The sequence below is a fragment of the Lithobates pipiens genome, unplaced genomic scaffold (assembly GCF_037356315.1).
Source record: "Lithobates pipiens isolate NorthernLeopardFrog02 unplaced genomic scaffold, aLitPip1_a1.2 Scaffold_8, whole genome shotgun sequence".
Classification (NCBI taxonomy): Eukaryota; Metazoa; Chordata; class Amphibia; order Anura; family Ranidae; genus Lithobates; species Lithobates pipiens.
This window is the reverse complement of record NW_027507903.1, coordinates 306,423,488-306,438,817: the sequence shown is the minus strand read 5'-3', so window position 1 is coordinate 306,438,817 and position 15,330 is coordinate 306,423,488. Positions and strand designations below refer to the sequence as shown.

Genomic DNA, 15,330 nt, shown 5'->3' with positions numbered 1-15,330 from the left:
ATACGGAGGGCGGGGCCACCCGTCACCTGACCCCGCCCCCCTCTGACGCAAGGGGAAACCCGGGGTTCCCCGTGACGTATAGGTGACCCCGCCCCCCTCTGATGTAACGGAAACCTGCCTGTCTTACATCAGAGGGGTGCGGGTCACCCCTACGTCACAGGGAACCCCGGGTTTCCCCTTGCGTCAGAGGGGGGCGGGGTCAGGTGACGGGTGGCCCCGCCCTCCGTATATAACAAACGTCAGCCGCCGGAATGCCTGCAATGTCTCCTACACGGAGACAGAAGAAGGATGCTGAGCTGCGCTGGATGACATGAGACATCGCTGGAGATATGACCGTCCGTCGCTGGATAGCAAGAGTGGATTACCGCCGCTGGAATCTTTTTTTTATTTTTTTATTTTTAATAAAGGAATTTTTCAAAAGTGTGTTTGTTTTATTTAAACATTTTTTACACTTTCTTTGTGAAATGGTAGGGGTACTTTTGTACCCCCTTACCATTTCAAACAGGGGGGGGGGCGGGATCTGGGGGTCCCCTTGTTAAAGGGGGCTTCCAGATTCTGATAAGCCCCCCGCCCGCAGACCTCCACAACCACCGGCCAGGGTTGTGGGGATGAGGCCCTTGTCCTCATCAACATGGGGACAAGGTGCTTTGAGGGGTCACAGACCCCCAAAGCATCCTCCCAATGTTGAGGGCATGTGGCCTGGTACGGTTCAGGAGGGAGGGGGGGCCGCTCTCTCGTCCCCCCCTCTTTTCCTGCGGCCTGCCAGGTTGCGTGCTCGGATAAAGGGTCTGGTATGGATTTTTAGGGGGAACCCCACGTCAATTTTTTTTTAAATTTGACGCGGGGTTCCCCTTAATATCCATACCAGACCTGAAGGGTCTGGTTATGGATATTTAGGGGGAACCCCACGTCAAATTTTTTCTTAAATTTGAGGCAGGGTTCCCCTTAATATCCATACCAGACCTGAAGGGCCTGGTAATTGAATTTGGGGGACCCCCACGCTTTTTTTTTTATTTATTTATTTATTTTTTTATCAATGACTTTCAATGAGTGTTCTCTGTATTACGGGAGCCGACAATTCATAATAGCTGCGAGTGATTTTAAAGGACTTTTTTTCCTGCATAAATGACACTTTGTGCAGGGACAATTCTAAGCACGGGAAACATGCGCCCCTTTACAGGCATACTATAGACAACCCCCCCCTACGAAATTTAAAGGAATATTACACTTTTATTGTTTCACTTTAATCATTATTAAAATCACTGCTCCCGAAAAAACGGCCGTTTTTAAAACTTTTTTTTGCATTGATCCATGTCCCCTGGGGCAGGACCCGGGTCCCCAAACACTTTTTAGGACAGTAACTTGCAAATTAGCCTTTAAAATGAGCACTTTAGATTTTGAACGTTGGAGTCCCATAGACTTTAATAGGGTTCTAAAGTATGCTATATACTAGCTCCGTCGAATCTTCTTTATACATTCGACAGACACCATAAGCCTTCAAAGACAGATTCGACCGTGATTCATGTGGATTTTCGGACGAATGCAATTTTTGAACGAAAAACGAAATAAATAAAAACGAATTTCGGGAGTAACTAAATAAATTAAGTTTTCAGACGAAAACGAAATTCCGAAATGAAATATTTTACTCTGCACATGTCTAGTATTTTCACCCACTTCCAGGCATAGACTCCTGCAGGAGTCTACTCAGCTTCCCCCCCCCTCCCCCCCCTCCCCGCTGTCTGCTGGAAAACACACGGGTCCCAGAGACAGCAGGGACCATCCGTATTGCGCAGCGTGACTCGCGCATGCGTAGTAGGGAACCGGAAAGTGAAGCTGCAAGGCTTCATTTTCTGATTCCCTTACCGAAGATGATGGCGGCAGCACCTGAGAGCTGAGCGACAGATCAGCTTTGGGTGCCGACATTGCGGGCGCCCTGGACAAGTAAGTGTCTATATTTTAAAAGTCAGCAGCTACAGTATTTGTAGCTGCTGACTTTAAAAAAAAAATTTGGGGGACCTCTGCTTTAAGATTGGTTGGCATGACGGCTTTCTAGGATGGCTTTTGGAGTGATTTATTCTTACTTCCTTTGCAGGACAGGAAGTGAAGGCAAATCTGGACACAGACAGCAGAAAATAAATTACATAAGCTTAAACCTTTCCTATGCCAAAAAAGTTTATCTCATATTTAAAAGGTCCTGTCATGCTTTTTTTCTATTACAAGGGATATTTACATTCCTTGTAATAGGAATAAAAGGACAAAAGTGACACAATTATTTATTTTTAAAAGAAAAGTGTAAAATTAAAAAAAAAAAGGTAAGATAAATAAGAAAAAAAAAATGTAATTGTGCCCCGTCCTGCCGATCTCGCGCACAGAAGCAAACGCATACATGAGTAGCGCATGCCTATGAAAATGATGTTCAAACCACACGTGAGGTATCGCCGTGATCAATAGAGCGAGAGCAATAATTCTAGCCTAGACCTCCTCTGTAACTCAAAACATGCAACCTGTAGAATTTTGTAAATGTTGCATATGGAGATTTTTAAGGGTAACTTTGGTTATACAGTATATACCTTTTAAAGGGTATCCAAAGCCAAAATATTTTCTGTAATTTTGCATATACTGTAGAGTAGGGTATAGGGAAGAATTGGAACCTCTGTCAAAATTTTTATTGCTGTTGGTATCCACACTGGGGATATTCACTCTCTCTATTTGTCCTGAAGACTATTTTCATTAGTACAGAATGTGATTGGAAATCCAAGCTTTTGGAGATGCCAGTGGAACGGGAGGGGGTCACAAATTCCCTAGCAGTGGCACCTTTTACAGCCATATAAGTGATTTCCCCTTTCTCTAATGTCTTTTGGGACAGAAAGTGAAAGGAAAAAGTTTTAGCTTCAGATAAACCTAATCCTGAACTACTAGGGAGAGTTTTAAAAAAAATGTTTGGTAGAAGGAGATTACCATCTTGTTTATAAATAGATCTTTTAAAAGACAATGAGACTGGGTTACTAAAGACGTTGGCAAAAAGAGTTACTGTCTGTGATACTTTTTTTTTAATTTGCACTAGCATTCAAATTTTCAAGACAAGATGTTGGGGTTTAACCCCTTCATCTAAGGTAGGGGTAGGCTACCTCGACCCTTCAGCTTAGGTGAAACTACAAGTCCCATGAGACATTGCAAGACCCTGACATTTGTAGTTCCAAAACAGCTGAAGTGCTGAGGTTGCCTACCACTGATCTAAGGTCTGAGCAGTACTCAAACACCTCAAGGTAAAAAGTTAAAAAAAAAATGTGAATATTCACCCAATGTATCCAGTCGTTTTAAGAGCAAATTTCCTGATTGCTTTGAATAACCAATTATGTACAGATTCTTTTCACATGAATAGACAACTGAAGTTGATATTCACATGATTTTTTCAGTGTAGATTCTCTACATCTTTAGTAAATCAGCTTCAGTGACATGAAAGCGTTGCAATTAAAGTGACTGTCAACGACGTGCTGATTTCATGATATCAAGCAGCAAATGATTTGAAAGAAGCAGGTCAAGTTGAAGACTTTGACAACTGGTTGATGCACATAAAAAGCCTTTGCCCACGCTTGTCATAAATAAAAAAAAAAAAAAAAAAAAACAGTACTGCTGTTCCCTGGAATTTTCATTAGAAACCTGCCAACGTAAAGTGGTGAAAGACAACGGATGTGTTTCCTAATTGACATCTCTACTTACATGACTAAGTATATCATCTATAAAATGTGTCAGAATGTCTTTTACCACTGACTATGTGAAGTAAGATGTCAGGTTTTTAGTAAAAGTTCCAGTGAGCAGCAGATCCTGTGTGTGGATACTTATCTTCTCTTATCTTACCAGTTAAAGCTGAAAAGCAGGTAAGCAGCTAAAAATACAAATAAAATACACGGGAACCGGCCAAAAGACATGTCATTCTGTGCAAAAGGCCTTCTGTTTCCCCTACAAGATAGAGCAGCCTGGGGCCTACAAACCCTGCAAACTCTGTAGGCCACACTGTACTTGAGCAGTACAGACTGATCTGGTACCCACTTTAACCTGTAATTGGATGGATCATCTCCTCAATAAGTCTCTAAGGAAGCTGCCAGTATTATGCAAGTGGCACTGTGCAAGCCAGTACAACCTGCTTGGCCTACATTACTGCCTCTTCCTCTCCCAGTCAAATGCATCTGTGTATGGGGATTGCAGGAAGTCCATTAAGACAGTCAGGTAAACATGCTAATCATATATAAAAAAAAAGGTCATGATTCTTTTTATTAAATCCATAGTTGGGATAAATGCTGGATTTGGCATCTGTTGTTCAGCTTTAAATAATATTATGTAAAGGCCCGTACACACAATCAGACTTTTTGACAAAAAACATGCAAATTATCTGTTTTAAGGCAACATCTGACCGTGTGTACACTCCATCGGACAAACTTTTTTGGTTTTCATCTGACTTTTGTTGGCTATGCGAAAGGACAAACTTTACGGCAACAAAAGTCCGATGGAGCAAAGTCTGATTATGTGTACAGAAAACCATACGACTTTTGTACAAAGTACAAACACGCATGCTCAGAACCAATCAGACAACAATACAGAAGATGACCAAAGGTGGCGGTAAAGAGCAGAAAAACCACGTGATCTGGTGAAAGTTGGCTGAAAAAGTCCTGCTATGTGTATGCAATACAAGTTAATGGCCAACGCCCTTTGTACAAAAATCCAAGGGAAAGTTACAACGATCGTGTGTATGAGACTTTACTGAATAATGAAGGATCATGTGGAACAATGGTCTGGGTTAATATTTGTATGACTTTTTATTGTTTTGTTTTTCATTGCTTTTCATTACATTTAAGTACATTTTCAATTGAATGAACCCAAAAAAAAATTTCCTTTTTTATCCTTTTCTTCCAGATAGAAAAGAGAAGATTCAGCAAAGACTCAAATTCAACATATTGTATTTTTATGGTGAACAAGCCCTATGCTATAACATGTTCAGTGGTAGCTTTTTACATTCCTTTTTTCTTGATGGTGCTTGCTTACTATCGAATTTATGTCACAGCGCGAGAACATGCCAGACAGATTGGAGTATTACAGCGAGCAGGAGCGCCAGCAGACCATCGACATCAGCATCCTGATCAGCACACCACTCACAGGATGAAGACAGAGACCAAAGCTGCTAAGACATTGTGCATCATAATGGGCTGTTTTTGCCTGTGCTGGGCACCATTTTTTATCACCAATGTCATTGACCCTTTCATAAACTACAGTGTACCAGGGCAGCTTTGGACTGCTTTTCTCTGGTTAGGCTATATTAATTCAGGGTTGAACCCTTTCCTCTATGCCTTTTTGAACAAGTCTTTCAGGCGTGCCTTCCTCATCATTTTGTGCTGCGGAGATGAGAAGTACAGAAGGCCTTCCATACTAGGGCAAACCGTCCCCTGTTCAACCACAACAATTAATGGATCCACACATGTTCTAAGGTTAGTACACACTATCTATTCAATATAATAATGTTATCGGAATACCTTATGAACCTGTATATCTGTATAATATGCATATGACTCCTACAGTTCCAAACAGGCTTCTGAACAGAACTCATAAGGAGGGAATAGGAATAGGTTTCAGCTACATCTTATGGGGAGTAGATCCCAAGTACACACAGGAATGGCTCAAAAAAAAGCTAAAGGAAATCAGTCTGGCCTTGTCCTTTTTGTTAGTTTAGCTATGATTAAAATATACAGATCTAAAGCTAAAATGTTTGTTTGTTTTTTATTTTTATTTGGATATAGTGTGGATGGGTCAAAGTCACTATCAGCTTTTTATTGTTCTCTGTGTTTCCGCTTTGGAGGTACACATTTTACTGTTTGTTCAGGTGACCAACATGCTGGAAAATAAGACCCTTCCCTCTGGAATAATTGCCTCTCACTTCTTGTGTGTTTGGGACAGGAAGTGATGGGAATTCAACTCAAGAAAACACAGACTTGTAAAATGTAATATATATATAGTGGCTGCATTGGTTTTGATTTTTCAGGATGAGAACATTTTCAAGTACAACAATTTCCTGTTGATCTCATCTGAAATACTGTGTCTTTGTCACTTCCTGAAAGCAGAAACATTGCTATCCTCCTTCTGTAGACTACTAATCCCCCATCCTCATGTAACAGAGACATATTTGAAGTCATGTCTGGGTATCAATCATGGCTCCCACCATAGATACAGTGGAGGAGTGAACATTAACTCCAGAGGACAGAAAGTATGGTATTCACAGGATCACAAAAAATAAAAAAAATTAAAAAAATAAAAAAATTAAAAAAAATTGTTTTTTTGGGGGGGAGGGGGGGTAAACTTTAAAGTGTACATATTTTAAGCCAAAACTTGTTTTTGTTGCTTCGCATAGAGCAGGGAAGGGTTTAAATGCCTAACAGGTTATTTTTTTGCTGCCTGTGTTCTGCTGAGGGTGGAATTCACTCCCTTTCCTTGTCCTAGAGACCCAGCAGGGTATAAGTAAATGGAATACCCATATACATTTTTTAAGGCATGCATGCCCCAATTGGACAGTTTCTCTTCACTTTTTGCTCTGTAGAGGGGTGAAGCTCCCCAGCAGGAATGCAGACAGAAATAAAAACACTTTCTTTTGGCATAAGTTTCCTTTAAGTAAGCCTGTTTCAACTGGTTTCCCTCATGTATAATTCAGGGAAAGCAATTCATGCTCCAAAATGGGCTCTGTACTCTATGGAGCAAAACAGAAATAAAAACTGAAGTATCATCAAGGTCATAAAAAGAGCACTTGTGTGTATGAGCCTTTCTCTCTCTGAGCTAAATCTTTGAAATTAATCTTTCGTATTAATGTTTATGAATTGTCCCTTAATTATTTTAAAGAAGAACTATTAATTAACAATGTTGTAATTTTAAATGGACTCTATCGCTACAAAAAAAAAAGATAGTGGCCCAAAAGCCGCCTGCGTAAAAAGATTCTCAAGATTCTCCGTGACTCACTTGCTTCCAGTGCTTGTTCCACAGATTTGTGCTCTCTTACATAGCCATGACTTCTTTACAATATGACACTGCTGGGAGTGACTGATGTCTAGACCCCCACAAATGTTGTAATTTCATCCATGGATCCAACATCAGCCAGGCACAATGGTGATGTAGAGACTGATAGATGAAACCACAATGCCCAATGGGGGACTCAGATATTCAAAACATTGTGAAGTGTTTGAAGTATTCTGCAACACAACAAAGATTCATGGAATCGGCAGTGGGATAAGTGAAAGCAATGTTATATTTTTACACACTTTTTTATATCAAGGTACAGTTTATTGGGTCCCAATGGGGATCCAGACAACTTACATTTTTTGGGGCTCCTCTGTAGTCCTCTGCTGGTCTTCATATTTAATACATTGTAAAAGATGAATCCCTAAACTGTTGGTGTTTTCTCAAATATGGCATACTGTACTCAGCACTCCATCACTCCTATATGCAATGAGCAGTTAAAGTTCTAAATATTGAAGGTAGAATATTCCTAAGAGCTCAAACTCCATCAAACGCTAAATGTGTCATGTACAACAAGGCTAATTGGGTTGATCAATTTCACAAAACCCATGTGTTCCCCTTCTGGTTTTATGCTTTTTCTGAGCTATAGTCTTTAAAATGAACTTGTAGTTTGACTACTACTTTCTATGTTCTTGAGGCTAGCCTGGAGGGCACTGTCATTTGAAGATAGGAATTTAGAAATATAGTACATTTGTTTAAAGGAGGTAACAAACTTTACTGATAGATTAGTTCTTTTAGGTCAGGGATAATCAAACTACGGCCCTCCAGCTGTTGTGGAACTACACATCCCATGAGGTATTGTAAAACTCTGACATTCACAGACATGACTAGGCATGATGGGAACTGTAGTTCTGGAACAACTGGAGGGCCATAGTTTGAAGACCCCTGTTTTACGCATTCGTCAAAGGCTCGCCAGTTCCTAAATGTCTTGCAGGAAAATTTCATGGGTTAAATGGTAGACATAACAACTAGAAATAAAGCATTACTATATGTACTGATTACCAGCAATACAGACCTGATCACGTATGTGGAAATACGGGGAAATTTACGAAACAGCAATCACAGGTCAATTGGCTTCAGTATAAATCACACAAATAGTAAACATAAGGGACATACAAAGACATTGAATTTCAAAAGAGCCAACTTCCCTAAACTATGAACCTTGCTAGAAGATATAAATTGGGATAAAATCTTAGAAACAAAGAACATGGAGGAGAGATGTGTTCGCTTTAAGAGCATATTAAATAAGGGCATTAGCCAGTTCATCCCATTGGGTAATACATTTAAAAGAACGAGCAAAAGACCTGGATGGCTTAACGCCAATGTAAAAATGCATATAAAAGCAAAGGAGAGGGCCTTCAAAAAATATAAGGTTGAGGGATCATCATCAGCATTCAAACTTTATAAACAATGCAACAAGAAATGTAAGGGTGCAATTAGGCCAGCTAAGATAGAACACGAAAGATACATAGTGGAGGAGAGCAAAAAAAAGCAATAAATTCTTTATGTAAACAGTAAAAAAAGGGAGGACAGACCATAATGGCCCCATAAAGAATGAGGAACAAAGGATGGGGAGATGAGAAAGGTATTGAATTTATTCTTCTCTAGGGAGGGAATCGGGGGGGGGGGGGGGTCAGTAACCAAAACTGCAGTGTTCATCCTCGTGACACATCACAGGAAGCACCCTCATGACTAACAGAGGACAGAATTAGAATTAGACTTGGGAAACGTAACATTAATAAATCACCGGGACCAGATGGCTTGCACCAGAGGGTACTTAGAGAACTCAGTCAAGTAATTGCCAGACCATTGTTCCTAATTTTTACTGACAGTCTACTGACTGGAATGGTACCAGCGGATTGGAGAAAAGCCAATGTAGCAACAATATTTTAAAAGGTCACAAAATACATCCCTGGGAAATACAGGCCAGTTAGACTAACATCAATAGTATGCAAGCTCTTGGAGGGGATGATAATGGACTATATACAAGATTTTAATAATGAAAATTGTATCTTTAGCAGTAATCAGTATGGGTTCTATGAAGAGGTGAGTTGCTATCTAGATAAAGGAAGGCCCGTAGACATGGTTTATCTAAATTTTGCAAAAGCATTTGACACAATTCCACATAAACATTCACTGTACAAAATAAAGTCCGTTGGCATGGATCATAGGGTGAGTACATGGATTGAAAACTGGCTACAAGGGCGAGTTCAGAGGATGGTGATAAATGGGGAATACTCGGAATGGTCAGGGGTGGGTAGTGGAGTCCCACAGGGTTTTGTGCTCGGGCCAATCCTATTTAAATTGTTCATAAATGACCTGGAGGATAGGGTAAACAGTTCAATCTCTGTATTTTCAGCCAATACTAAGCTAAGCAGGGCATAACTTCTCCGCAGGATGTGGAAACCCTGCAGGAAGATCTGAAAAAATAAATGGGGTGGGCAACTACATGACAAATGAGGTTTAATGTAGAAAAATTTAAAATAATGCATTTGGGTAGCAAAAATATGAATGCAATCTATACACTGGGGGGAGAACCTCTATAGGAATCAAGCTGCTGCTAACAAAGCAAACAGAATATTGGCATGCATTAAAAAAAAGGGATTAACTCCAGGGATAAAGCGATAATTCTCCCACAATACAAGACTCTGGTCCGGCCACACCTGGAGTATGCTGTTAAGTTCTGGGTACCAGTCCTCAGGAAGGATGTACTGGAAATGGAGCAAGTACAAATAAGGGCAAAAAAGCTAATAAAGGGTCTGGAGGACATTAGATATGAAGGAAGGCTGTGAGCACTGAGCTTGGGAGGAGATACGATTTCAATTTACAAATACTGTACTGGTAACCCCACAATAGGGATAAAACTTTTTTGCGGAAGAGAGTTTAACAAGACATGTGGCCACTCATTAAAATTAGAAGTAAAGAGGTTTAACCTTAAACTACGTAGAGGGTTCTTTACTGAGAAGAGTGTCAAGGATGTGGAATTTCCTTCCACAGGCGGAGGTATCAGTGGGGGGTATCAATAGTTTAAAAAAACGCAAATGGGACTTCTTATGGCTTTATTTCAACAATGGCTTTCTTCTTGCCACTCTTCCATAAAAAACAGATTTGTGGAGTGCACGACTAATAGTTGTCCCGTGGACAGATACTTGCACCTGAGCTGTGGATCTCTGCAGCTCCTCTAGAGTTACCACAGGCCTCTTGGCTGCTTCTCTGATTAATACTCTCCTTGCCCGGCCTGTCAGTTTAGGTGGGCAGCCATGTCTTGATAGGTTTGCAGTTGTACCATACTTCCATTTTCGGATTGAACAGTGTTCCATGAGATGTTCAAAGCTTGGGATATATTTTATAACCTAACCCTGCTTTAAACTTCTCTATAACGTTATCCTTGACCTGTCTGGTGTGTTCCTTGTCCTTCATGATGCTGTTTGTTCACTAAGGTTCTCTAACAAACCTCAGAGGGCTTCACAGGGCAACTGTATTTATGCTGCGATTCAATTTCACACAGGTGGACTCTATTTACTAATTAGGTGAATTCTAAAGGCAATTGATTCCACTCAATTTTTGTTAGGGGTATCAGAGAAAAGGGGGCTGAATACAAATACACGCCAAACTTTTCAGATATTTATTTGTAAAAAAAATTGAAAACCATTTATCATTTACCTTCTACTTCACAATTATGTGCAACTTTGTGTTGGTCTATCACATAAAATACCAATAAAATACATTTACCTTTTTTTGGTTGTAACATGACAAAATGTGGAAAATTTCAAGGGGTATGGATACTTTTTCAAGGCACTGTATATGTATCATTTAGACTGGTCGTCCTACATTAATTGAATTGTTTGATAATATTCAGGTGTTGTGGTGAAAGTATGGAATGTGCCAATCAAAGTTGAATCCTTTTAAGAACAGAGTGTACTGAAAAATTGCCTTGAATTGGCCTTAGCTACAAGTGTTTGTGTTTTTGTATATATCCTTTGTACTAGAGGAATTCTTCAATGGGGGAAGAGCAGTGTAATCTGTACAGTTAGATGCAGATGAATGATAAGGCTATTTATGAGGACACTGAGTGCAATTCAATTATAGTAAACGTACATTTCTGAGTAACAAGTACTGAAATGGGGATTTTGACTGCAGGATAGGTTTAATGTTTTTGAAGGGACGGTGATGCAAAAGGGACTGAGATCACTTCCAGGAGCCACTAAGTCTCAGCAGAATTGGAATTCCATGTAGCCAACACAGGGCATGGCTTATAGTACCACATGTTGAGTAGGAATGGGCTGAACGGACCCCTGTTCGGTTCACACCAGAACTTTCGAACATTACCGAAAGTTTGGGCCCGAATAACGAACCCCATTAAAGTCAATGGGACCTGAACGTCAAAAATCAAAAGTGCCCATTTTGAAGGCTTATATGCAAGTAATTGGGCATACAATGGTTATAGGGGTCCAGGTCCTGCCCTGGGGGACATGTATCAATAAAAAAAAAAAAATTTCATCGCAAGATGCCTTTATTTTGCTCAGAAACAGCTGGAGAGCCAGTGTGTATGATGAGGCCACAATGTAGTGCACTGGGAACAAAGTTAGAGATTTTTGGATACATTCTGGTGTCACTTTGACTTTAGATAGAAGTAACGGGTGTGTAAAAATCGGTCTTTGGGTGTCAGTGGCGCCTTCCCACCGTAACCCTATCGAGATAATCTTGATGAAAGCAAGAATTGGCCTTGCAACTGTCAAACCTGTGAAACAGGTGCAGAAAAATTGGTCTTTGGGTGTCGGTGGCACCTTCCCACCATAACCCTGTAGAAGTACTCTTGATGAAAGCAAGAATTGGCCTTGCCGTAAAATATTACAATGATATGCATCTGTCAAACAGGTGCAGAAAAATGACTCTTTGGGTATCGGGGGCACCTTCCCACTGTAACCCTATAGAGGTGCTCTTGATGAAGGCAAAAAAAATTGTAATGATATGCACCTGTCAAACAGGTGCTGAAAAATTGGTCTTTGGGTGTTAATTGTGCCCATGAAACCTATGCCAAAAACATTCTTCCAGATGAAATGATTGAAAACCCTCAAAGATAGGCAGCCTCAAAGTCCTGCAGAGATTCCACATCCCAAAAAGACTTAATCAGTGACATTGGCATCAGGGCCTTCATATCTGGTAATCCAGGACTGATTCATTTAAAAAAAAGTCAACGGTCCACGGAGTCTGTGGACGGATGCGTTCTATGATCAGTAAAGTACCTTCTGCAGCACTGAATGTCCATTCTGAAAGCACGCTGGATGCAGGGCAGCCCAACAACTCAATAGTGTACTGAGCAAGTTCTGGCCAGTGGTTTAATATCATGACCCAGTAACTCAGTGGATTATCAGCTGGAAAGCTCTCCATCTCTGTTTTGGCCTGAGGTAATCGTCCCCCATGTGATGGAGACGGCTCAAATTTGATGAGGCTTGAGAAGCAGACTCCTCTGGGTCACTCAGAATGAGAGCATCTGGAACTTCCTCCTCCCAGCCACTACTACTACCCACCCCATTACTACTCCCAAGGGTCCTGGGGTTGGAAAGCAATTGTTTACAGATTGATGCATGTCTACAGATTGATGCATGTCTTCCTCTTCTTCGAAGCCTATGAAAGTGTCAGAATCCTCCTCCTCATCCTCCGCCCCTCTCTCCTCCTGTGTGTTCTGTGACATAGGAATGATGGTGTCTGGATAAAGTGGGCCTTGAGAGGAAAGGAAGTCCTCCTCTTCCTCCTGCTGCTCTGCCTCCAGTGCCCTATCCATATTGCTCCAGCAGCAACATAGCAGGGATTGTGTCACTGATGCATGAACTACCATGGCTCACCATCCTTGTGGCCTCCTCAAATGGTGACAATACAGCGCATGCATCCTTAATGATCAGCCATTGGTATGGGGAAAAAAAGCAGAGACAGCCTGAGCCTGTCACCGTGCCGTACTCACACAGGTACTCGTTGACTGCCCTCTGAATCATTGCCAAAGTCAAGTTCCACCTGATGGGCATGTCACAAATCAGGCGGTTTATGGTCAGGTGGAATTCCCGCTGAATTTGAGCCAGCCAAGCACTGGCTGTGTATGACCTCCTGAAATGGCTACACACTCTTCGGGCCAGCTTTAGCACATCTTACAACCCTGGGTGTACGTATTTAGGAAATTCTGCACCAAATTGAGGACATATGCCAGGCATAGCACATGTGTCAACTCTCCCTGTCAAAGGGCGGACAGGAGGTTTGAGCCATTATACCACCATTCCTAGCTCCAGCTGGAGTGATGTGAACCACCTCTGGACCTGTCCCTGCAGAGCTGCAAGAATCTCTGCTCTGGTGTGGTTCCTGTCCCCTAAACATGTCAGCTAAAGCACTGCATGGCACCTTTTAGCCTGACTCATGGAATAGCCCTTTGAGCGCTTAGGGGGTACCTATATGCTCATAGGACAATTCTGCAAAGGAGGGCATGGAGGTGGCGGAGGAGGAGGAGGGGTAGAGGTCTGGCATCATCATCACCAGCTGTATGGAAATGTTGGGGCACATCCTGTCCTGCATCCTTTTGAGTTGTAAGCAACATTACCCAGTGTGCTGTGAATTAAATATATCATCCCTGCCCCTGCTTGCTGGACCACGTGTCAGCAGTAAGGCTTTTTTTTATGGCTAACTCCTTTGCTGACTCCTTTGCCCAACGATGCCAGAACATTCTCTTCCACGTCATGGTAGAGAGATGTAATGGCCTTTACGTGAAAAGTAGTATGGACTGGGAACCTGCCATTGTGGTATAGCGCATTGTGTGAATTCACGGAAGGGGGCAGAATCCACCATGCTGAAAGGCAGAAGTTGGAGAGCCAGCAGCTTTGACAAGCTAGCATTTAGACGCTGGGTATGTGGGTGGCAGGGACTGTATTTTTTCCACTGCAGCAGATGGGGCAGAAAGATTTGCCATCTACAGTCTACAGCTGGTGGTGTGCTGCTGGTAGATGTGCTGCTAGGACCTGGGACATCCTATGCTATACCATCATCCCTGTCAGTGGAGGCTTCTGAGAGGTAGAGGGCAGACTGAATTGGATAAGAAAGAGGAGGAGGAGGGACAGATTTGTGCCCCTTTTGCGTGGCTTTTAGGGGCTTTTGCCAACGGGCTGAATGGTTAGACATTAAATGCTTTGTTAAACATGTGGTACACAAATGGCTGGTGTTTTTGCCCTGTTTGATGTGCCTGAGACACATTTTGCAGATAGCAACAGTGTGATCTGCTGCAGGTGTGCTGAAAAAGGCCCAGACCGCTGAGCTTTGGGGAGTGGGCTGGGAGTTAACAGCTGCAGAATGTGATCGAATAGGATGGCTGCTCTCTACTCTTTCTTGATGTCGGCCTACTTGGGGTTGCGCCGCCTCACCTTCAGTGTCCTCCTCTGATCTATCTGGCACCCAAGTGTCGCATCAGTGACCTCATCATCTTCATAATTGTCTCCATCTCCTCCATCTTCATTATCATCATCATCATTACCACTGGAGACAACTTGGAGATACACTACGGCTGGGGGAACATCAGGGCCGTCTTTAGCGCAGGGCAAACGGGGCATCTGCCCTGGGCCCAATGTTTGTAGGGGGGCCCGCACTGCTACCCGCGAATTGGGGCCCCAATGAAAGTTTTTAAGAGTGCGCAGAGGACACGGGACGGAAGGCTGTATTCCCGTGCTAGCCAGCTGAGGGGGGGCGGGGCCGGGAGCTCCACTGAAGCTCTGACCCCGCCCCCGTACAGCCTGTATGCTCCGAACAGAGCAGCTGTAGTGAGAGCAGTGATCGGAGTGGGAGCGTCAGTGGAGCTCCCGGCCCCGCCCCCGGACCTCAGTATTCCCCAGCCAGTATAGAGGGGCAGGGCCGGGAGCTCCACTGACGCTCCCACTCTGATCACTGGCTCTCACTACAGCCGCTTTGTTCTGAGCATTCAGGCTGCACGAGGGCGGGGTCAGAGCGTCAGTGGAGCTCCCGGCCCTGCCCCCTCTCAGCTGGCTAGCGCGGGAATACAGCTTCCCGTGTCCTCTGTGCACTCTGCAAAACCTTAATTTGGGGCCCAAATTCACGGGTAACGGGGCCCCCTACAAAGCATCAGTGGAGCTCCCGGCTGTTGTAGTGAGATCAGAGAATGGAAGCCCCGCCCACATACCTCTAAATGTATGTAGTGAGTTTGGCTGCCCAGGTATGTCCTTACACCCATAAAATGCCTGACTGCTTAAACCCTGAGCTGTGTTATTCAACTGTCAAGCTGTGCAT

At 42.7% G+C, this 15,330-nt stretch overlaps 1 protein-coding gene across 3 annotated transcripts in view; it reads left to right on the top strand.

Moving 5' to 3' along the window:
• The window catches only part of HTR4 (5-hydroxytryptamine receptor 4), a 704,330-nt gene that overhangs the window by 492,620 nt on the left and 196,380 nt on the right, over positions 1 to 15,330 (top strand). For all 3 annotated transcript variants that reach the window (XM_077472675.1, XM_077472674.1, XM_077472673.1), the window contains one exon: positions 4,912 to 5,480. In XM_077472675.1, coding sequence (XP_077328801.1) covers positions 4,912 to 5,480 — 569 coding nt within the window. The remainder of the gene's footprint in view (positions 1 to 4,911; positions 5,481 to 15,330) is intronic.